The sequence below is a fragment of the Rattus norvegicus genome, chromosome 16 (genome assembly GCF_021556685.1).
Source record: "Rattus norvegicus strain SHRSP/BbbUtx chromosome 16, alternate assembly SHRSP_T2T, whole genome shotgun sequence".
Lineage (NCBI taxonomy): Eukaryota > Metazoa > Chordata > Mammalia > Rodentia > Muridae > Rattus > Rattus norvegicus.
The window spans coordinates 54396713-54421234 of NC_141549.1; the positions used below are offsets into that span (position 1 = coordinate 54396713).

Here is a 24522-nt window from a genome sequence, read left to right on the forward strand (position 1 = left end):
TTCCCAGAATGCCCCACACCAACCATCTCGGGGCGTACCACCACAGAAACTATTCGCCGATGAAGGGGAAACAAAAGGTTTGGTTTCGAGAGATTTTATTGGCCGAGACTTTTGTATTCTAAGGACTTTCTTCCATCTTCGCAAACGCGCTGTGCTGACTCGAATGTTTTGAGGGCCTCCAGGAGTATGTTGGGAATGGTTTCTTCCGTTCCCACGGCAACATGGCCTAACAAGCGCCAGCTGCAGCTTGTGGAACTGTGCGGCGCGCGCCTCTGCAGCTGTGCCAAAGGCTCAAGCCCGGGCACAGGCGCGTGGCCCCAAGCTCTTCAAGCTCGGCGGTGGCGTGATCCCCGACCCGGGATCTGATCCTGGTTGTGGAATTGATTAGGTGCCTTTTTGGAGAGGTGACTCGGCCTCGCGGACCTGGGTTTTCCTTAGCTACCTGCCAACTTCAAGCCACCTTTCCCTAGAGGGAATAACTTAGACATCAGTTCGTTTATTTTCTGCAGCTTCTCCCTTTAGCCAAACTTTCTTTTTTCTTGGCATAGAAAAGGATTTATTGAGTAAAGTGCAAGGACGTAGTGGGCAGGGCTTTAACAGAAGAACCTTCTTATCCAAACTTTTTGAAGGGAACTTGCCGTATTCTGCTTGAGTGGAAAATCGTCTGCTTGAGACGATTTTCGTGTCTACTTGATTGTAAACCAAGATTTACTCCTATTAACGTCTGTTCTCCTAGTTCTACCTGATCAGAAGGAGAGGGTTGCAAAGCATTTTTTAAAATGTGTGAATAGATGCTTTATAAGTTTTACTTAAGAGTTTAAGGTCGGGACAAAGTTGAAGGCATTGGCTGTGCAAGCCCTGGGGCTACACTGGTAAATAACTAAAGGGGCTTTGGGGTTCTAGCCACCCTGGAGGCTAGACCAGAGGTTCCCTCAATTCCAGGAGTTTCATTCCAGTCTGGGCAGCGTTGCCTCAAGAACGTAGTGAAGAGGATTCAAACTCATACCATGGTTTCTAGCTGTGGAGCCATCAGTTCAATGGGGAAAATAAAGAGTGCCTACTCCACGAATGTTAGATGGCCGTTCGTGAGGTGTTAAACCTGAGAATCTCGAGGAGAAGAGAACAAATCCATGATTGTCCAATTAAAGCAACCTGTATTTTGGGGTGTGCCCCGCCTGTACCAGCCTGCTGGCTGTCTCTAAATTGGAATTCAGAGAGCATCCCTTGCCAGCGCCTTTATGAGGTCCTTTCTATAGGAGGGATAAAGTGTTCACAGGAGAGGGAGAGAGAGAGAGAGAGAGAGAGAGAGAGAGAGAGAGAGAGAGAGAGAGAGAGAGAGAGAGAGAGAGAGAGCTGTTTTACATTTTAAAAACAAAAACAAAACCAGAAAGCAGTGAAAGGGAGGGAACAAAGTTACACCATGTGAATGGGTAGCAAGTTTAGTGTAGGTTGAAAGACATTTTGCAGTTTACATAGGAAGTAACAGATCCATCCTTAATTCCAAATAGAAACCTCAGCTTGGAAGGACTTAACACAGGACAAACAGGAACGTATTCTTTAACTACAAATAGAAACCTTAACCTGTACAGGACAAATAGGAACTCATTCTTAACTGTTTTAACAGCAAACAGAAACGTTAACCTGCAAAGTATATTGTTCCTGGTTTGGTCTCACAAAGGCTATGCACAAGCCGGTCTGATGGGGATTAGAGAGGTGGTATCTAAAAGAAGTGAACAAAACAACCGATCCAGAGACTCAAAATGATTGGGTTTGACATTTAATAATCATTCTTTTCATTCAAAACAATTTCCTGTAGTTTTCAGTGTAAAGTAGGATTTTGCTGTAAAAGAAGATCTAAGATCCTTTGTGAAGGTACCACCCCAAGAAGCAATCATGCCGATAGAAGGCGGGAAAACGGATATGGAGAGGATTGGCCTCTTCAGTGAGATGGAATACATCACAGTGGGCGACAGATATGTGTCACCATTTAATCGTGAGTTTCTTTCGTATTTTTAAATACTTGAATAGCATGTATTTCCAATACAAAAATTTAATTATATGCATAATGTCTTAGAGTTTTACTGCTGTGAGCAGACACCATGACCAAGGCAACTCTTATAAGGACAACATTTAATTGGGGCTGGCTTACAGGTTCAGAGATTCAGTCCATTATCACCGAGGCAGGAGCATGGCAGTGTCTAGGCAGACGTGGGGCTGGTTGGAGGAGCTGAGAGTTCTACATCTATTTTTTTAAGATTATTTATTTGTTGTATATATGTGAATACACTGTCTCTGTCCTCAGGCACACCAGAAGAGGGCATCAGATCTCAGTATAGTTGGTTGTGAGCCACCATGTAGTTGCTGGGAATTGAACTCAGGACCTCTGGAAGAGCAGTCAGTGATCTTAACCGTTGAGCCATCTACGTCTTGTTACAAAGGCAAACAGAAGACTGACTTCTAGGCAGCTAGAGTCAGGGTCTTAAAGCCCACACCCACGATGACACACCCATTCTAACAAGACCACACCTATCCCAACAAGGCCACATCTCCTATTAGTACCACTCCCTAGACCAATCATATTCTAGCCTCTCCCTCCCCCCCACACACAGGTACCTCTGGCTGCCCTGGAATTGCTATGCCTTGAATGCACAGAGATCCACCTGCCTCTGCCTCCAGAGTGCTGAGATCAACCATGCCTGGCAATATTTATTTCTAATGGTACATATTTTAGAGCATTGAGTTCTAATGATATTGTGACACTGTGACAACTTGTGATATTGCAGCAGAATTAGGAAAAACTTAATTTTATAAGAGCTCATTTTATAGGGCTTCTTTACTTTCACTTATTTACAATTTTTTTTAGATTTATTTATTTATTTTTATTTTATGTCCATGAGTATATTGCCTGAATGTGTGCCATTTTACCATATATATGCACTGTGCCTGAGGAGGCCAGAAGAGAGTGTTGGATCTCCTGGAACTAGAGTTACAGATGATGGTAGCTACCCTGTGGGTGTGAAGAAACAACTGCTTGTAACCATTGAGCCATCTCTCTGGTCCCAACCTTGTTTATTCTTCATGGGTAATTTTATTTCCTTTCATGGTAACTTAATTCTAGAATAGTGGACATTTAGCTGTTTAATATTTTATTTGTCTATTTAGTGTGTATTTGGCTGCATGTATGTCTGTGTACCAAATGTGTACTTGGGATCCATGAAGGTTTTAAGGGGATATCAGATTTTCTGGACACTGAGGTTCTGGGAACTGAATTCAGGTCCTCTGCCAGAATAAGTGTTGTTAACTCCTGAGTCATCGCTCTAGGGACCCTAGTCCACAGAAAGTGGTTGAATCCACGAAGGGTATCCATTATCACTTGTCTGAAAAAACAAAATGCTCATTGAACATCTGAAAGATCTCTTTGAAAAGCCATAATAAAAAAATCTAAATTAGCTGAGTGTCATGGTCCATTAAAGCAATCCTAGTACTTGGGAGGTTGGAGGCAGAAGGATTGGGAGTTAGGTCAGCCTGGACTGTAGGACAACCAGTCTCGAGAAAAAAGAAATGTAAGCATATGCTTTCAAAGTCCCCGTTGAGGTTTTGTATATTAAAAATTACCTGATATAAAAACATGTCCAAAGCATACAATTGACTAGAAAAACGAGGTATAGAATCATACATTTATTATGCTATGCGCTAACAATGAAAAGGTGGTAAACAGTATCCGTGACCATATCTACACATTCACTGGGCAACAAAATTACTATCATTACCTGTGAAAGGGAAATGAATAAGGAAGCACAGCAAAAAAGCCTCATTAAGATGTTTATATGGTAGAATGTGAAGTAATATGTACAACCTTTAAAAAAAATTGAGTTAACAAGAGACTATGATTTCAAGGCCAGTCTATTCTACATTTGAAAATTCCAGGCCAGCCAAGGATCCATAGTGAGACCCTATTTCAAACAAACAAATAAACAGAATGCAAAAACAAACAGGGACCAAAAACTGGTCTACTAAAAGCAAACAAAAATTTAAGTTACCAAAATTGAATTCATATTTCAGTAGCTATAAGTGTACACTTAAAAAAATTCTTTGCTGTTAGGAAGTTAAGGCCTTCAAGATTCAAATTATGAAAATCTACATATTCACAAAAAAGCAGCTGTTAAACAAATACCTGGACTATGCTATTTGGTTGTGCAAATATGAGAGTTAAAAGTTTACGATCTAGGCGCATGTTGTGCTGTTTCACATCTTTATTAAGAAAGTAAGTGTTGGAGACATTCTGGGCTCTGACCGGACATGGGCCCCTAAGCAGAGACAAGGTTTCTCTGTGTGGCCCTAGCTGTCCTGGAACTCACTGTTCACCAGGATAGTCTTGAACTCAGAGAGTCACCTGTCTATAACTCCAGAGTGCTGGGATTAGAGGCTTTTGCCACCACTGCGGCTGTCAGCTGTCATCGTTGTCACTTAAAGCTGTTTAATAAACTGAGGAGAGGATTGCTTCTGTGTGAGCGTGAAACTCCCTCCATCACACAAAAGCAGTGTCCCCTGCTGACCCTGGAATGCATCTAGCAGTGACCCCTGCTAGATGATCTTTTTAAGGTCTCTTTCAGCTCTGAGGTTCAGAATGTTTAATACTTCACCCCAGTCCTGCATGATGGTGTATGCCTATAATCCTAACTTCCTCCAGAAGCCCAGGCAAACAGGTCTCTGAGTTCCAGGTACGTTGCGGCTACACAGAGAAACCCTGTCTCAAAAACAAAACAAAACAAAACAAAACAAAACAAAACAAAACACAAAGAAACAACAAAACCACCACCACCACCAGCAGCAGCAGCAGCAACAACAACAACAACAACAACAACGACAAAACAAACCAGGTTTAAAAACAACAAAAACCCCTCTTCAGTCCAAATGTTCATTTTCAAGAAAGCTTCTTAGTATGATCACTGTTGTCCGTCATGCAGTTTTTAGTGTTTTACCAGTGCAGACGCTTAATTGGCTTATGGTTTCTGTTTTAGTTCCCTTTAGTTAAGATTGAAGTCGAGGTTATAATGCTCTTTGTCTTTGAAGGACCCTTCAATGAGGCTGCAAGCAAAAATAGACAGATGCTCCCTGGGGGGACCAAAGAAATGTCCAATCTCCAGGCAGGGTACTTTGATCCCCAGTTCGCAAGGATTTTTGAAGGGGAAGGCTACCTGAATTTGAATCAAGTGAGGAGACAGTATATGATGGCAGAAGCCAAGAAGAACCTAGGCAAAGCCTTCATTCCTAGTAGCGGAGAGAAAAAGCCGTAAGTACTTTGGGGAAATGTCTTACCAGTCGGCTTCGACTTTCTCTAACTCAGAGTAGATGTTTTCCTATAGGATTCGATTGCTACCTATGATTGACTTGGATGGGGACAGTTATTTTGGGTGATACAACTGACAGGTAATTTAAAATAGATCTTTTTGTTTATTTATTTTTTTACTATCTGGGTTACCGGACTCTACTGTTTTGTATAATAAAAACCAACTGAAAAGTTTGCAAAAGTAATATGGGAAAATGCCTAGGAAAGTACCATGTTTGTGCTTTTGTGTATTTCTCTGCTTATAAAAGTATAAATAAGAATGTGAAATGAGGAGAAACCCTTTTTTAGACAAGGAAAATAATTTATCACTGTTATGTTATTTTTAAAACCTGTTATGATAACAATCATAGGATTTACCAGTAGTTGAATTATGGCAGCTGTCAGTGTGAAAATTCTTTTTTCTTTCCTTTCCATTAAGCCACAAGACTCTAGTATATGATAGAGCAAAGATTTAAAATACGATTTTCCATTCGCACTTCGTGAGTGTGATGTCCTCAGTTTAGAATTTATGGTAGGTGAGGACTGGTCAAAGTCTAACCTCCTGCTTATTTACTCGAAATTTGTGAAACTTCATTTCTGTAGTTCCGACTTCCATCTAACTGGCACTCTTTTATAAATGTAATATTTTGTTAATTCTTTGAGAAATTCATATATTTTTAATCATATTTGTTCTCCCCCTCCCCTCTTCCATTTCTCCACCCCTTCACCCCAACCTCATCTCCTCTTTTCCTTTTCAAATAACCCAAGGGGTTCAATGTGTGCTGTTCATATACTCCTGGGTGTGGGGCCATCCACTGGAGCATGGTGAACCCACTAGGGGCCACGCCCTCAAAGGAAACCATGCTCCTCTCCCAAAAGGCATTGCCCGTCCATAGCTTCTAAGTCAGCTCTGTCCCCGTCTGTGCTACCAGGTTACCGGCTTGATCTTGCGAAGCTCTCGTACAGATAGCCACAAACACTTTTGAGTTCAGGAGTACAGTGGTCCTGTTGTGTCCAGAAATGCCTTTTGCTCTGGTCCTCCCCGACCTCTGACTCTGACAGTCTTTTCCTCCTCTGTTCTGAAGTGGTCCCTGAACCTTGTGCTGAGGGGTGCTACAGATGTCCCACGTGTGGGTGAGCACTCCACTGATGACTCTTCTCTGCAGTTGTGAGTTTCTGAGTTAACCAGTGTCCGTGGCAGAAAGAAAGGTCTCTGTTGATGTCTGAGAGCTGCACTGACCTGTGGATATAGAGGTAGAAATGGAGAGAGCAGGTTGATTCCTCGTATATTTAGCAGAGTGCTTGTAACAAACTCATCTCCAGGAACCGTGAGATTCCTACCCGCCATGGGCTCTTGGCTAGATTTACTCTACCAGGCATGTTTCCTTAGTGGAATGAGAGGGCCTTGAATCAACCAGAAATCAGTTGGTTACCCCTGTGGATTCACGTCACTGTTGTACCTGTGGGCAAGGCTTGCCACACTGCTCTCTAGTGTAGCTCACAGCTGGGGGAGTCTGTTGATGACTCTGACCACAGCAGGCTACACAGCACTTTAGGTACTATGAGAGCTAATCATTGGGAAGGAAGATTCCTGGTCAGTAGCACGTTCATTTCTCCATCTTTTATGATTCATATATAGTCACCAGTAGGGCCTAAACTATCCAGTTCTAGTGAATATCCTAGAATAAGGCCAATAGCCTGTATTGTTTGACTAAAAAGTTGAGGGGAGATATTCTATATCTGGCATTAGACCTTTTATTTGACAACCTATAGCTTCTTAGAGAAATATTCTATATCATATATATTCTGTATAAATTATATAGTATATAATATATTATAATATATGTTATATATAATATACATACACACATATATACATGTGTATATGATTTTAGTTGTAGTAACCCTACATAGGGGTGAAATAGATATGAATCATAAAATATGGAGAAATTAACGTGCTTGTCAGTGACAAGGAATCTTCCTTCCCGATGATTAGCTCTCATAGTACCAAAGGCACTACATGTGTAGCCTGCTGTGGTCAGAGTCATCAACAGACTCCCCCAGCTGTGAGCTACACTAGAGAGCAGTGTGGCAAGCCTTGCCCACAGGTACAACAGTGACGTGAATCCACAGGGGTAACCAACTGATTTCTGGTTGATTCAAGTCTCTCTTACTCCACAGGAGGAAACATGTTTGGTACGGTGAATCTTCCAAGATTTCTGCTTTTTCCAATCCTTTAAAATAAACTTGTGGTGAAATGTATAACACGGAATTTGACATTTTAATATCTTCCTTTAAAAACCTCCCAATGGCATTGAAGAAGTGGATTAGGAAGCTATTATGGAACCATCGGCGGCCCTGTCCCATTCTTTAGCGCTCAGATAAAACCCAGGGACAAATATCAGCCACCGGGGAAGAATTTATACACCAACCCGGGAAAAAAAGGAACTGGATACGGGTAAGATATTCCCAGTACCTTTGTGTAGTTTATTGTGAATTTACAAAATCATCTGAGCTCTCATCCACTGTCACCTATTCCTTTTTTTTAGTTATGCCAATGTTACCATAGGCAGGCAGCTTTCACACTCTTCTGACTTGTACGATGCAGCGAAACAGAATTTTAAGGTAAAATCGTATGTTCTAAATGTTTCAACCTTTATTTGTTCAACTTTGAGAATTAACTCACAATAAAATTTTATTTTGTTCTGTCTCTTTTTGATCACTGGGGTATCTGTGTGTTGACAATATTCTAGGCCAGCAGTTAGTAAAATAAAGAGAGTCTGATGAAACATGACCATGGTCTAGTAAACACAGGAGTCTTCAAATATTTTTATGTGAGTCTGGAGAGACGGCTCAATGGCTAAGAGCACTGTCTGCTCCTCCAGAGGACCCGACTTTGAGTCCCAGCTCCCAAAATGCATTTCACAACCACCTGCAAATCTGGTTCCAGGGTATCCAGTGCCCTCTTCTGGCCTGTGTTGGCAACAGGCATGCAAGTGGTTAACAGACATAAATGTAAGGCCAAACACCCGTGCACATGATATTTTTAAATTGTGTTTGAATAGCAGGCTTTAGATGAGTGTTAGCATTTCTGATGCGAAGGCCACACAGCAGGTCAGTGTAGTCAGAAGTCTTTGAGGGAAGAGCTTGGTAGCTCATTACCTGAAGGCAGAGGGCTAAGAACTCACAAAGTTCTAAGGGAACAGGATACAAAGCTAGGGGAGACTCCAAGGGGAGGGAGAACCCAGAGAACTACAGTCTGGGCCTGTGGCTCAGGGTTTCCTTTGCTGTGGTAAAACACTGATAGCAGCGTGGGAGCAAAGGCCTTATGTAAACTTACAACTGGTCACATGCCAGCACTGAGGGACATCTGGGCAGGAATTCGAGTGGGACAAGAACATGGAGGTGAGAATGGAAGCCGAAGCAGACGCTGCTTACTGGCTTGCTTAGCTTGTTTTCTTGGAGTCCCCAGGAGCAGCAGCAAGGGTGCCAGCATTCATGAGCTCCTGGATCAGTCATTAATTGAGGAAATGTACTTCAGACTTGCCTACTGGGAGTCTTGTTTGTAATTGAAGAAAACCTTTTTTTTTTTCATGTAAGATGTTTTGATCATGTTTTCCCCTCTCAAAATTCCTCCACAACCACCTTTTCCTTCTACCTACTCAATTTTGTGTTCTCCCTCTTTAAAACAGTGGTTCGAGACCTGTGGTTTGAGACCTCTTTAAGGTCACATGACAGTTATCCTGCTTATTGGATATTTATATTATAATCCATAACCATAGCAAAATCACATTTATGAAGTAGCAACAAAATCATTTTATGGTTGGGAGTCACCACAATGTAAGGAACTGTATTAAAGGGTCACAACATTAGGAAGGTTGAAAACCACTGCTTTAAAACAAACATAAAACAACACGCACACACACACAAAATCTAAGAAACACACAGACACACAGACCCACACAGAGAGACACATACACAGACAGATAGACAGACAGACACACACACCTCTCAAATCAACAAAAATGGAAATAAAAATAAACAAGCAAAAGACCAGTAAGACAAAAAGTACCTAAACAAAGCAACATGTGGCAAAAAGACTGCAAAAAAAAAAATCCATTGTGTTTATATTGTATTGGTGGACAACTCCTGGGCATGGGACCTACCCTGGAGTGTGGCTAACAAACCCAGTGAGACCCCACTGGAGAAAACTGGCTTTATCTTTGCCAGCAGGCATCATGTGCTGATAGCTTCTGGGTTATGGGTGGGAGGCCATGTCCACCTCCCCTGTCACTGCTGGAACCCCATCTGGCCTAAACCTATGCAGGATGAATGCGTACCATCACAGTATCTGAGTTCTTAGGAGTATCAGTCCTGCTGTGTCTGGGAGACTCCGTTGCTTTGGAGTCATCCGTCACCCACAGCTCTTATAATTTTCCTCCCTCCTCTTCTGCATAGCTCCCTGAACCTTGACGGGAGGGAGGGCTTTGGTGAAACATTCCATTTAGGGTTGAGTACTCCAAAGCCTCTTTGCACACTGTCCAGTTGTGGACATCTGTTTTAATTATAAACCACTAGAAGAAACTTCTCTGATGAGGGCTGGACAAGGCACTGATTTATGAAAATAGCAATATGTCATTAACAGACATTTTATTGCTATATTCCTTTAGCAGAATTGATGCTATTGGGTTTTCTTCTAGGCCTATCTAGATTCTTGGTCACTTTGGCTGTGTCAGGTATGGATCCCATCTCATCCAATGCTCCTTAAATCCAATCAGAGAGTGTTTGGTTACTCCCAAGACATTCGTGCCACTATCACTTTCACATTTTGGAGGCAGATTGCTGTTGTAGGTCACAGGGTATGTAGCTGGGAGATATTGATGAAGACTAAGGATGAAGGCCTGTTGATTCTCCTCCCATGGCATGCAGAGTGCCTTCCAGTACTGTGAACATTAGTGGAGTAAAGCTAGTAGTTAGACACTAGCTTGACTTCTCAGTTTTTGATGTCCTATGTAAGTACTGTCTTCAACCATAGGGCCTTACCATCTTCAACAATAAGGCCTTACCATCGTGTCATGGAGAGCAACATATATAGCCTTATCAATAGCTTCTATTGTTTGGGGTTTTTCACGGGACTCCCTTGGCCAACATCTCAACAAGATCTTCATTTCTGGTGCTGGAGATCATGACAGCATAAGATGTCTAGTTGGGGCTTTGTCTCCCCAGTTATTCGTTGACTCCATTTAGATTTCTTTCAGATATGTATGAATTTTAGGAAGTATCTATAGTAGTGTGTTTCTCTATGGCTTTTCAAATGGCCTATGGTGTTCATTGTCTCTCCCTTTATCCTTTTTTACCCTTCTATCCCTCTTTAATCTTATCCTAAGTTCCCCTTCATCTCTCTACTACAATATATTCTATTTCCTTTTCCTTGAGAGCTCCTCTCCTTTCTGCTAGTTCCTTACTAGGCACCTAACCTCTGTGGTTATTCAGATTGTAGCATATGTATAAGAGGCTTAAAGGCTACCATTCACATAGAAGAACAAACACATATTTGTCTTTTGGGGTTAGTTGCCTTGGGATGATTTTTTTTTTTGTTCTGGTTATCCATTTACCCGAGAATTTCATATTGTCTAACAGATGCATATATTCCACTGTATAAATGTACCACTTTCTCATTGTCCATTCATCAGTTGATAGACATCATGGGTGTTTTCAGTTTCTGGCTATTATGAGTAGAGCAGCAGTGCACATGGCTGAGCACGTGTCCTTGGGTAGGGTGAAGTGTCCTTTGGGTAGATGTCCAAGAGCAGTATAGCTGGGTCTCAAGGTAGATCAAGTCCCAGCTTCCTAGGGATGGCCACACCGACTCCCCTAGCTTTCACGCCTCTCATGATGGACGAGTGCTCCCCTTACTCAATGTCCTCATCCCATGAGATGTCATTTGTTTTATTGATCTTGGTCATTCTGACTGATGTAAGATGAATCTCAAAGTAATTTGAACTTTTTTAACTTGTGTTTCCCTGGTGACTAAGGATGTTAAACATCTAAGTTCTGCAGCCACGTGTCTTTTGAGAACTCTCTGCTTGGTTCTATTCCCAATTTTTCAATTGGCTTATTTGTTTTCTTGGTGTTCAGGTTTTGTACTCCTAGATATATCATTTATATACTAATTCTTTAATAGTTTTATAATTGACAAAGATCTTTTCCCATCCTGTAGACTGCTGCTTTGCCCCATGATCATATGCTGTACAGAAAGATTTCAGCTTTATGAGGTCTTATTTGTTAATTGTTGTTCTTAGTGGCTGTGCTGTCCATGTTCTGTACAGAATACCCTTTCCTGTGCCAAGGAATTTAAGTCTATCCTGTTTCTCTCTTTTATCAGAGTCAATGTATCTAGTTTTATATTGAGGTCTTTGATCCACTTGGAGTTGAATTTTGCACAGGGTGGTAAATATGATCTATTTATATTCTACATACAGCCATCCCTGCTTACCCAACATTTGTTGAAGAAGATGTCTTTTCTTCATTGTGTACTTTTGGCTGCTTTGTCAACAATCAAATGTTTATAGGTGTATGAGCTTATGTCTGAGTCTTCAATTTGATTTCATTGGTTGATGTGTCTGTCTTTATGCTACTGTATATTATTATAGGGCATTTTCACAACTGAAAGCATCTCCTTCCAAATGATCCTTGCTTGTATCAAGTTGAGATAAATCTAGCCAGCATAGCCTTCTAATGTCTTCTCATGAGCACTTTAATCTTATTTAAATTGTTCCTGTTCAGTTTGTTAAATGATGAAACATCAAATTTCATGTGTGTAAAAAATGAAAAAAATCAACATTTTATCCTTCTAAATTTGTATTTCACATTTTTTGCTATTTTATCAAGAGCTAGCAATTTAAAACTTAGTTCTTCCACATAGAGAGGATTGTAATATAAGACTGAAAAAATAACTTTCGTTTTGCTTGAGTATTAGGTACTAGAAATGTTATAATGTAAGCACTAAGTATTTTTTGTGCTTAGAACTAAAACCTGATATTTACTAAGGGCCAACCATGTGCCAAATGCGTTCTCTACCTAATCCCATGTAATCTTTGACAACATCAGGGGAAATACATCTTGTTTACATTCCAAATGTGACACCAAAGGTCAGCAGTTTCCTTTAATTCTTGAAAAATGCCAAAAAAGGAGGAAGGAGCTGGATGCTCAGGACTATAGTAAGGACTTGTTCAGGTGATAGATAAATAAATCTCAAGTAAATTCTGTCCAAAATGGGAGTTGCACTTATTCATCAGCAGGCGTGTTTCCTTCTTTACTTCTTTTCTTTCTCCCTTCCCTTCCTTTCTCCCCCCTCCCATCCCTTCTGCCCTCCATTCCCTGTCTCACTTGTTCCCCCCTCCCTCCCTCCCTCTTTCTTTCCTCCCTCCCTCCTCCCTCCCCCTTCCTTCCTTCCTTCCTTCCTTCCTTCCTTCCTCCCTTCCTTCCCTTCCCTCCTTCCTTCCCTCCTTCCTTCCTTCATCCTCCTCCTTTTTTTAACTATAAAAGTTGAACATAAGGGAATATTTTCAACAGTACCACCCAGTGGCATGTGTTTTAGAATCTGCACATGTACAATTAATTTAAAAGGTGATTTTGGTCTTGAATTGTGTCTAACTTTCAAACTCTTTAATTTTCAGAAAGAAAGTGAAGAACACCATCGGTTAATGAAAGGGTCACCTTTCAAGCTGCATCTTCACCCAAAGGACTATTTTGATACTAACCCTTATTTTTTAGAGCATCCTTTACCTCCACTGAGGAGAGAGGAAAAGAAGGAGTCTTCTGTAAAGCCCTTTAAGCCCTCCTCTCCTGGCAAAAAGGTAAAACTTTTGAATGAGAAGTAATTGAGCATTATAAAGAAACACAAGCTCAAGCAGAGTGTGGGAGGACCATGTCTGTAATCCCCATCCTTCTGTAGCTGAAGCAGGAGGATTTTGAGGTTCAAGTCTAGCCCAGGCTATGTTGGAAGGCCAGAGGGAATGAGGGAGGGAAATAGAGGGTGCTGGGGGTGGGGAGAACCTGTGTTTTGCTGTAAAATTGTTGAGGTGCCCATGTAAGCCTTTCTTTGTCTGAAGATTTATGAGATCATATAAAGCCGCAAAGCAGTCTGGGGAGATGGCTGTGATGAGCTGAAGTTGGGTCCCCAGCACCCAGGCAAAGCTGAGCCTGGTAGCATGCTCATGTAACTTTGGTGATGGGTGTAGGGTTGAGGGAGGAGACAGGCTGATCTGAGGAGCTTGCTGGCAGCTAGTGTAGCCAAGAATGCTGGCCAGCCAGTGTAGCCAAGAATGATCTCCAGATTTAGAGAGAGCCCTGTCTCAAAAACTTAAGGTGGCACTCGGAAAAGGAAGACGCCTAATATCAATGTCTGACCTCCACATGCCCAAGCTTTGACAAGCATAGCTGTGCACATGAATGCATGCGTGCATACCTCATGGATGTGCATACATGCACGAACACATGCATGCACACGCATACACACACAACAGAGCCACAAAGCATGACTGGACTAAGAAAGACATTACAGTGAAACAATTGCTGTTTGCTTCAGCTATGTTTGAATTTCCAACGAAGGATTAAAAGCTGTCACGTAAGTTTTGAAACAATGAAAATAATTGTTTCCTGCTGCTTTTTTCAGAAGCTTCTAAGGGGCGAGAATAAAAACAAAAGTGCTTTGACTGTTCATGAACATTACTTGAACCTTGGCCTTTCTGTTTCTGGCAGACCTTTCTCATCTTGTTGTAAACTCTATTAGCGTGCATCTGCTGGTTACATCGGGAAGATGTTTTTATAGACTAAGAATTTATATATTGTTGTCCTTTGCATTGAAATACTTTCTCTAGTCTGTGGTATCTATGTTTGCATGAGTGTCATGTACATGCAGGTGGAGGGCACTAGAGGGTATGGGATCCCTGGACACAGAGTTCCAGAGAGTTGAGAGTCACCAGTGTGGGTGTTGGGAAGAGGACCTAGGTCTTCTGCGAAAGCAGCCACTGTTCTCAGCCACTGAGTCATCTCTCTAGCCCCAAAGGGCTATCTTTATAAAGTCAAATTCTCACTTTGGAGAATATATTTCTTAATTTATATACCAGCTGACTGGTCTATCTGTTTGTTTCTTCTGTATCACTTTTAGTTGCTTTTATATTTAATGTTAGATAGTCTAATCTTTTTCTTACTTCTCTTTAAAATAGCTAAATGGACTAATGTTAATTCTATACGAATCCAGACTTATTTTAAATCCCCCAAACAAAAAACCTGTGCTAAAGGGCTTGGAAGGTGACTCAGTGGGTAAGAACACGTCTCTGAATGCATAAGGATCTGACTTTGAATCCCTAGAACTCATGTAAAAAGGCCAGGCCATAACCCCAGCACTGGGGCATGGAGACAGGCAGATTCTGTCACCAGAGCTTGCTGGTCATGCAGACAGCTGAGGAGAAACAGTGAGCTTCCAGTTTAGTGAGGGAACCTGTCTCAAGATAGTAAGTCAGACAATTATAGACAAAGACCCCTAATGCCCCCATCTAGTCTCTGTATGCTCATGTGCACAAGACTACAAGTTCAAATGCACACATCACCCCCCACCACACACACACACACACACACACACACACACACACACACACACCCCTACATGCTCACAAAACCTCTGTAATACTTCATTAGAAAATTAAATGTTTAGATTTTTACTGTATTAGCATATTTATAACTTGGATGTTCTGATCTAGGAGCTAACTGTTTACAAAGGGTCTCTTGGTGTCTTTTGAGGAGTTTTTGTAGCGCTTTCTGCTCTATATCACCTAGGCCCACACACTTTGTATTTGTTCCTAGTTACTTTAAGGAAATATGTGCTGCTTTTTAATTATTTTGTTATCAAGGGCCATAAACATTAGATCATCTTCCTCCCCCCACCCCTGGTTTTACTTGTTATGAAAGATAACTAACAGTAATATATTCCTTAGAATCAGTTTCACTTGCTAATGCTGTTGGTCTTTGCATATCATATACATTTTGCTTGTTAGTATTTTATTAAGAAGTTCTATAACAGTTTTCTAATTAATGAGTGTGTCTGTCTGTGTGTGTGTAAGTATGTATGTATGTATGTATGTATGAATGTATGCATGCATGCACATGTCTATGGAGATCAGAAGAGGGAGTTGGATCCCCTAGAGGGGAAGTTACAGGCAGGTCTGAGCCACTGGACTTGGGTACTGAGACCCAAACTTGGGTTTTCTGCAAAAGCAGTATGAATTCTTTGTAGACAACACATCTGAAGCCACCCACGTTTCTTTATTTCCCTTCTTCATTTTTCTTTTCTTTCTCCTCTTTCCCCCTGCTTCTTTCTCTCTTCTCCTCCCCACCCCATATCCCATTTTTGTGGTACTGGGTATCAAACTATGACCTTGCACACACCAGACAAAGGACCGTGTAGGAACTGCTTTCCGACCCTTTGCATCAATAGCAGAATTATTTTAAAATTCCTTGTTCTATTTGGTATAGAACACAGAGGCCAGCCAAGTTAAGTAATTATGGAGGCCTCGTCTCTTATTACAATTTAAATAGTACTGGCAATTTCTGCTCCTCACAAAGCCTTGTAGAGAGTCACATGGGGAGTTCCCAGGGCAGCTCTTTGTTAGCTCTCCCAATGCTTTCCCTCCCTCCTGCCCCTTACAACCTCTCTGTCTCTTTCTGGCCAATTTGAATAATTTGGGTTTTCTTAAAATTATTAATTTTAGTCAGATTTTAAAACTTACTAAAAATTACAAATTATTTTTTATTTTTGAAATTGTATATAAGTACTGATTTCCATTATTTATATATAAGTACCAAGTTTTATTATTTATCTTATTCTTCAAGGGTTCATTGGGTGATTTTATTTACCATGTACAGTTTAATTTTTATACATTTTGAGTTTATATTTTTAAATTTGTTTATCTCTACTTTTCTGAAGCTTCCTTATAGCTTTTCAAAATAATCTCTGTGTTCCAAATGTGGAAGACATGGAAAGTCAGAAGAGTATCTGTCTTAGTTAGGGTTTCCATTGCTATGATAAAACACCATGAGCAAACGCATTTGAGGAGAAAATGGTTATTTCAGGTCACAGTTAATCCACCACAGGAGGGAGTCAGGAGGGACTGAAGCAGGAATATGGGATTTTGAATTAAGAATCTGTGGTTCTGGTCATCTGGGGTTGAAAAGCCAGCTGGAATTAAGAAGATGCTTCTCTCTCTCTCTCCCTCTCTCTCTCTCTCTCTCTCTCTCTCTCTCTCTCTCTCTCTCTCTCTCTCTCTCTCTCTCTCTCTCCTGGAGGTAACTCTGTAGAACATGCCAGCCTTAAGCCCACAGAGATCCGCCTGCTTCTGCCTTTGGAGTGCTGGGATTAAAGGCTTGCACCGCCACTCCCTGCTGCTGTCTCTTTTAATCAATGTTAATTTCGCAGCTCCAGTTAACCAGCATCATTGTTCCAGCAAAGCAAAGGTTTGGAATTCCTCATAGCACATTGGTCAATGCAATGCCCGTGTCCAGATTGCAACCGAATCTTGGAAGCACAAAACCCAGCATTTGATAACATAGTGCACAACCCCAACATCTCCTCCTTTTAAGTCCAATAAAAGGGTCTTTCAGTAACAATAATAACTATATACAACAAGAAAAATTATGAAACAACTATGAAAACTATCATGTAAGAATTACATTTATAATGTCTATTTGTATTTGGCAATGTAGGAGAAAGTTTTCAATTATCTATTTTATCTTGGTGAATTCAGAGTTCTATGCCTAAATCAATTTCTATCATAACTTGCATTACCAACCTAAAACATATCCTTAGACTTAAGCATATTTTCTCAAATCCTAAACAACTTAAGCCTTAATTGTAAGACTATAAGTATCGAGACTTCAACCCCATCAGAGACCTGAGAAGGAAGAAATATTATCTAAGAATGAAGTGCAGGCAAGCAGCTTCCGAAACTATAAAAATGTCAGAGGAAGTTGGCTGTCTGGAAAGTTACCCACAAATTTTTCTGAGTCATAGGAGTATCAGCCTTATGGCTCAGTATATCTGACAGACTTTTCTGTAAAACAGGAGTCATGAAGGACTTGACTATCTTTTTCTTGCAAAGCCTCGCAGTTGACTTCCTGCATCCGTGTTTGTCCACTTTGGACAGCATACTGTCAGCAGTTGAAGCAAGAGCAGCTTTACCATGCTTGAAGCAAACCCCATAAGGAGATTCTTTGATGTTCATCATCTTCTTTGAAGGGGGTTCTGACAGGAGCTGATATGTTTCAAGTTAAAAAAATCATAAAATGCCATAATCTGTAGGTCTCTGAGGTTTTTGAAGACCTTCTGTCTAGTATATCTGAATTGGCAAACATTGCTTGCTATTAGCTATTTACTATCTGTCCAACCTGGGAAGCATATTTCTGTTAACGAGACTAGTATCTAACATGATCCTGAGTTGATAGTTTGACTGCTAACTTGCATTTCTTAATTATGCTAAAGCTTGTAATAGCAGCTCCTACAAGGATTGGAACTTAATGTTGCATTTTGAAGAGTTACTTAGGTACAATGTCTCAAATTGGAGTTGAAAACATACATGCATATTTTGTTGTAGCAAAATATAACCTTAAATTGGCATCAAGATACAGAGATCCATACCAATGTAAGCTTGTTAGTACTCCGGGGTCTAAAAGTAGATTCGAAAATCATAAGAATCCCCTACGGTTCTTATATTATTCCCATATTCCCCCTTCCTTCCATCTCTTCTCCCCCTTTTCACTCTAACATTAGATAGGAGAGAGAGGAGGATAGAGGGAGAAAGAGAGAGAAAAAGAAATCCCAGAGTCTAACCACCTTACTGTTTCCTCCCTGACCAAGACCATTAACACTGAATTCCTAAAACAACACTGACCATTCACTACCCACAGGACAACCATAAAGATCTACCCCACCTTCTGGGAATGGGGCACAGTTCTCTTAAAATTGTTTACTGTTGATTTGGGGTGTCACTTTTCTTTTGCCCCCCCCCGCCTCCAAATCGGGATAATAGTCAACTCAGCCTTATGAAAATTAGCTGTAGCATTTGTTGTCTGGTCTCTGCACGCTGAGAAAGTTGAGGGCTTAACTGAAGTCTGACTGGAGCAGTCTGTGAGGGTGGGCCAAGTGAGGTTACCAGCTTTCTTTGACGCTGTCTCAGAATCAGGTTTTATGTCATGATGTCTAAAGAAACTTGTATTCTAATTGGTACATATGTCTGAGCATCGTCAGTTTTAATTTGCAAAGGCATTTCCAAGATAGTCGTTATCTCCAATAAATGCTTAATCCTAAAATCATCCTGTTCAGAATTCAAAGCGAATGCCTGTTGGAGTTCTGAGCATGCATCAATACCATGGTACATCCACCTATGTGCATATCTCAGTTCTCCAAACTCTATAAAGCTCATAATTATCGTAGAACATTGCTCTGAAGTGTCATCATTAAGTAAAATCTGCATTTTTAACCCTCAATTGTTAGAGCATGAGACTCTTAATCTCAAGGTTGTTAATTCATTCGAGCTCTATATCAGGTGACATGTTAAAATAATTTGAGGAAGGGGGTCTGCCCTACTTCAGCCTATATAGCTCTGGAATAAAAGTCACAGAAACCTCATATTTTTATTAACAAGCTGTAGGCCTAGGCTGGGCAGGTTCTGAGCTCTACAACCCTACACCCCACTCATAGGCCCTGTGAAACTCACTGTTCGTGTTTTGCCTGGTTTGCTTTATTCCATGTGTGTACTCAGGGGGAGCCTCTCTTGGCCACATGCTCCTGGTCCATCCTGCTGCATGGTTGACTTCCTTTTCTCCCTCTCCTCTCTCCTCTTCACAGTCCCTACCTGAGACCCCCTCACTTAATCTCAAGTCTCTTCTTTCTCTCTCTTCTGCCCAGTCATAGGCTCTACCCTTTTACTATCCAATCAGAGATTAATGGGGAGCATTCTTTGTATCATGTTGGTTAATACAATGCCCAAGTCCAGATCAGAACCTGATTCTGGGGCACAGAACTCAGCATCTGAATACACAGTGCACAAGATCAACCCCAACATATCACTTTAGTGGTTCTTAGTTCAAAATGGCCAATGGCCCTGCCAAAGTCGTTATGGGTTTCTCAAACTCACTTCTTGAATGTCACAATCCAGGCCTCCATCTTTTCCACTGCTCTCAAAATTCTTATCTTCCAAGCTCCCACAGAATGGCCTGCTGATTTCTGACCACTCAATAGCCTTTTAAAGTCTAAGTTCCAAAATTCCTTTTATATTCCTTCCCCCAAAACATGGTCCAGTCTGTCACAGCAATACCCCACAGTCCTGGTACCAATTCCTACCTTAGTTAGGATTATTATTGCTATGATGACACACCATGATCAAAGCAACTTGGGAAGAAAAGGTTTATATCAGCCTACAAATCCTGCTGAGGGAAGTCAAGCCAGGAAACTAGGGGGTCTGGAGGCGAGGGGAGCAGAAGTCATGGAGGAGAGTTGCTTACTGTTCTGTTCAGCCCAGTTTCTTATACACGCTCAGACCGCAAGCCCAGGGATGGTACCTCTTACAAAAGGCTGGGCCCTCCCATATCAGTCATTGATCAAGAAAATGACCAACAGGCCTCCTTATGGGGCCATCTTATGAAGCATTTTCTTGATTAAAATACTTCTTCCCAGGTGATCCTACCTGTGTCACTAGCCGGCACAGTATCTCCTCTGTAGGATGCATTTTCTCACGACCTATTCAAGATTTTTTGGACATTTGTGTTTCAGCTAATAGTACATACTAGTGTTAGTTCTCTCATGGGATGCTTCCTAAGGGTTCTTGAACATTCTGTGATAACTATGAAACAAGGACTTTGAAAACAGAAAACTATTCTGGATAATTAAAATATACACATAATTCTTTGAGAAAAAGTAAGTATGTATATAATTACTGTCTAGTTTTAATCTACATATATTTGGATTTAGATATTGGAGGAAAAGGATTCTTAATTAAATGGATTATAATTTCACAGAATTAATGGGTTTGGTTGTTTCTTCTTTGCTTCTTCTCCTTACATTACTGTGGATCAAAGCCAGGGCTTCACCCTCCATAGGCAAATGCTCTTCCATTGAGCTATATCCCTATCTTCACACACTTCTTCCTCCTCCCCTAACTGTTACCTACCAGCACACACAAGGTCTAGTTAGTAGAAGCCTAGGCAGCCTTCAAAATGATAATCTTTGATTCTCAGCTCTTGGCTGAAATTACAGCCATATATCACCAAATAAAATTATCTTAATGACTATATAACTGTCAAGTCAGTTTAACATATCCAAGTAATTTCAGTTCTATATCACATAGGTAGAAAATATTTGCATGAACTTCTCTTATTAGACACTAAGTATATTCTAGAGGAGACCACATTTTCCTTACACCATCTATGACCATGCTATTCCTTTGGGTGTGTGTGGGGGATTGCTAATGCCAAGCTCCCTACCTCTTTCCACAGAGAAATATAGCTTATGTTTGTCTCATTCCTTCATCAATAGGCTTACTAAATCACTAGTTGATAGCTTGATTAAAGTTGCAATAAAACATCCATGCTTGGTAACAGAATAGAACATTATCTTCTTCAGTCATTTTTATAGAAAACTACTAGAATCACAATGTTTGGATCCTACATAGTTGGCAGCAGAGAGACCCTTTGCTGGTGTTTGAACAGAATGAATAACTTTCTTTAAATGTAAAACCAACTCCATCAACTAGAAAAGTATATATGAACGTCTTCACAATGTAATTTTATAGAGGCATTTTACAAACTTATATTGAACTATCTTGTTTTTACTTATAGGCTGGTGGAATGAAAGCAGGAACATTTGAACCTTACCCATCACACTCAGCTGACCCTTATGTGGTGAAAGTGGGAAAGGTGATGCCTTCGAAAGGTGAAAAGGTTTTCCACCCACCAAACGGACCAAAAAGCAGACCCATTGAAAGTATAATGGCGCTGAATGTCAGAAGGTAGGCTTAGCTTATACTCACTCCGTAACCAAGAAAGATTATTTCTACCTTTTTGATGCCCTAACCAGTACAGATGGGTGTGAGCTGCCTAGGGGCGGGGGCTCTGCTGGGTCCTTTGCAAAACCAAAAAATTCTCTGAGTCTTTGGTCTTCTCCAGTTCCATTGCACATAATTTTTAAATGGAAGATCTGGGCACAGCGGCTGGAGAGACAGCTCAGTGATTAAAAGCACTGGCTGCTCTCCTAGAGAACCTGGATCGATTCCCTCATGGTGCCTCACAACCATCCGTTAACTCCAGATCCAGGATAGCTGAAGCCCTCTTCTGGCCTCTGCAGGTACTGCATGGTTCATAGACACGTGCAGGCAGAGCACTCATACACATAAAACAAAACCTTAAAAACAAGGCAATACTAGAAAGCGCAAGGCCCTGGGTTCGGTCCCCAGCTCCGAAAAAAAAAAAACAAAAAAAAACAAGGCAATATCAGCATACTCTGTGTTGCTACCTCTGTTATGAAAGGTGTTCATTATGAGTCTCTTGAGACTCCCTGGATATTGTGCACACAGTAACATTTTCTGTTCCCCAGCAATCATGTGGAATCCTAATGACCCTTGAAAGTTCCAACTTTGAAATATCCACCTGTAAAATTAAGATATACTCTAGATAATTAAAAATATAAATATGATGTGAATAGAGATGTGTGTATATTATCAAATGTTATCTAGTTTACAGTATTTGGTAAGAAGAACTGAAGTCTGTGTGGCCATAACCTGCTATGTGCTCCCCCTTCTTTATTTAAATACATTCTTTGCTTCAGTTACATGAAATTCACATTATACCAACTGTTATTTAGCCTGCCTGCTACATTGCTAATAAGATGCTCATTTGCTGAGCAGAAACTGAAGGAAAGGCCATCCAGAGACTGCCCCATCTGGGGATCCAGCCCATACACAGACACCAAACCCAGGCAATAGTGCTGATGCCAAGAAGTGCATGCAGACAGGAGCCTGATATAGCTGTCTCCTGAGAGGCTTTGCCAGAGCCTGACAAATACAGAGGCAAATGCTCGCAGCAAACCATCGAACTGAGAACAGGGTCCCCATTGGAGGAGTTGGAGAAAGGATTGAAGGAGCTGAAGGTGCTTGCAACCCCATAAGAATAACAATGCCAACAACCAGAGCTCCCAGGAACTAAACCACCATCCAAAGAGTACACACGGACAGACCCATGGCTCCAGCTGCATATGTAGCAGAAGATGGCCTTGCAGGGCACCAATGGGAGGAGAGGCCCTTGAACATATCACTGAGCATTAGACCTTACAATGGGAGGAGAGGCCATTGAACATATTACTGAACATTAGACCTTACAATGTGAGGAGAGGCCATTGAACATATCACTGAGCATTAGACCTTACACTATAGGGATCTTTGCTCATGTAGCTGTAGGACTCTTATATTGTTAGACAAGATGTGGAGCTCGTTATTTCTTGATTGTAAACATCCAAAGCATTAATTACAGAAGGCCGTGTCCTCCTATTGCTTTTAAGCTGTGATTATTACGTGCACATTTATTTTAAACTTCATTAGAAATGCTACAATTAATGTCTTTCCCATGAACTCATCTTTTAAAATGTAACAATATTGCAATCACCTACAATGTAGTGCATGCAGATTTTATGTTAAGTAATCATTTCTCCAAATGCTTGATTTCAGACACACCAGAAGAGGGCATCAGATCCCATTACAGATGGTTGTGAGCCACCATGTGGTTGCTGGGAATTGAACTCAGGACCTCTGGAAGAGCAGTCAGTGCTCTTAACCACTGAGCCATCTCTCCAGCCCAATGCTTGATTTCAGTAGCCATAATATCACCAAATGGTAAATAGAAATGAAACCATGCAGTCTAGGCAAAGTCTCTTGGTTACAAGGCAATGTCGAGATGAAAGGTCCTCACTAGGTGAATATGGGGCTAATTCCAAGCTAATTTTGTGTATTCTTTAAAGTACTTTACAGATTTGTAAAGTGAAATAGATTTTGAATTAGCAAAATTAAAATATTCTGAAAGAACAAATTAAAACTAAGGCATTTGTCTAAGCAATTTTTCCATACACAGCCAGGGGGTAGATGTGTTATTTAGGCTACTGTGTTTAAGAATGGCGTTCTATGTGGGACAGTTGGCAGAGCATTGGATCTGGACATAGGACCCACAGCACCCTTATCCTGTGTGCCTTAGCTTTATCCTGTGGCAGGCCAGCTGTCAGGTCTCTGTCAACATCATCTAATAGAACATATAATGAAACTGGGATGGTTAAGTTCTCTGTGGTCTCGTCTCTCCAACAGCAAAGCTGAGAGTTTCCTGGTCCACTAGTAATATGTTTAGAGCAGAGAAGCAGCAATTGACGATCTCCAGCAACCCAGAAGCCTATTTGTGTGTTAGTAGCTTCAAGATTATTGAAGTCTATTTCTACTTGGTCGTAATCACCCTAAATCCAGCTTCACATCCTTCTATACTAATTTGAAAGCTAATAAACTCATGGATACTGGTAGTGAAATGCATGTCACAATTTTTCTGCTTCTTAGATTTTCTAAGTAGACCTGCTTTTAGTTCAGAGTTGAGTTTTTTGTTGTTTTGTTTTGTTTTTAAGTCGATGAGACTCCTTTGCTTGTTGGCTGGGGTTCTGAAGAGCTCAGTAACAGATTCCTTATCTGGAGTGTGTCAGAGCCCAAGTTTACCAGCACCATAGACAATTCATTGCTGTTGGATTTTATGTTATAAAAACATTAGTTTGGCTTTTTAATGAGAATATTGAAAGAATGTGAAGGTGTAGTATCCAGACTGGTAAGATTAAATGCACATTTCTTTTCCATTTTAGGGCACTAAATGTGAAGAACTACAAGAATGCCTCCTCTTCCACACTGGAAAAACAGCTAGTTTACTAGATCCTCTTGGAAGCGCAGAGAATTCACAATGTTCTGGAACAAGCAGCTCTGCAGCAGCTAAAGGAAATTTAAACATGAGGCTCAACTCTAATGTCCTTCCTGATTTTAATGCTTTTTAATAAATAATGTTGGCTAATGACTTAACTTGGGGTTGCTGACCTACATTGACATTTCTAGGTAGAATATACTCTTCAA

The 24522-nt window shown here is 40.9% G+C and overlaps 2 protein-coding genes across 3 annotated transcripts; both read left to right on the plus strand.

Annotated features, from left to right (window-relative positions):
- Erich1 (glutamate-rich 1) overlaps nucleotides 1-24522 on the plus strand; it is a gene marked incomplete at its 5' end in the record, with an annotated part of 52793804 nt that overhangs the window by 23526153 nt on the left and 29243129 nt on the right.
- On the plus strand, nucleotides 7-24471 carry Cfap96 (cilia and flagella associated protein 96). Of its 3 annotated transcripts, none has more exons than NM_001433154.1 (8): nucleotides 7-77; nucleotides 1817-1993; nucleotides 5074-5293; nucleotides 7650-7787; nucleotides 7879-7954; nucleotides 13009-13188; nucleotides 21221-21390; nucleotides 24261-24471. In NM_001433154.1, exons 2-8 carry the CDS (start codon nucleotides 1894-1896, stop codon nucleotides 24325-24327), a joined length of 951 nt encoding a protein of 316 aa, NP_001420083.1. In that variant the 5' UTR covers nucleotides 7-77; nucleotides 1817-1893; the 3' UTR covers nucleotides 24328-24471. The 3 variants fall into 3 exon arrangements, with proteins under 3 accessions (NP_001420083.1, NP_001420081.1, NP_001420082.1); NM_001433152.1 differs by lacking the exon at nucleotides 7-77 and adding an exon at nucleotides 250-404; NM_001433153.1 differs by lacking the exon at nucleotides 7-77 and adding an exon at nucleotides 250-388.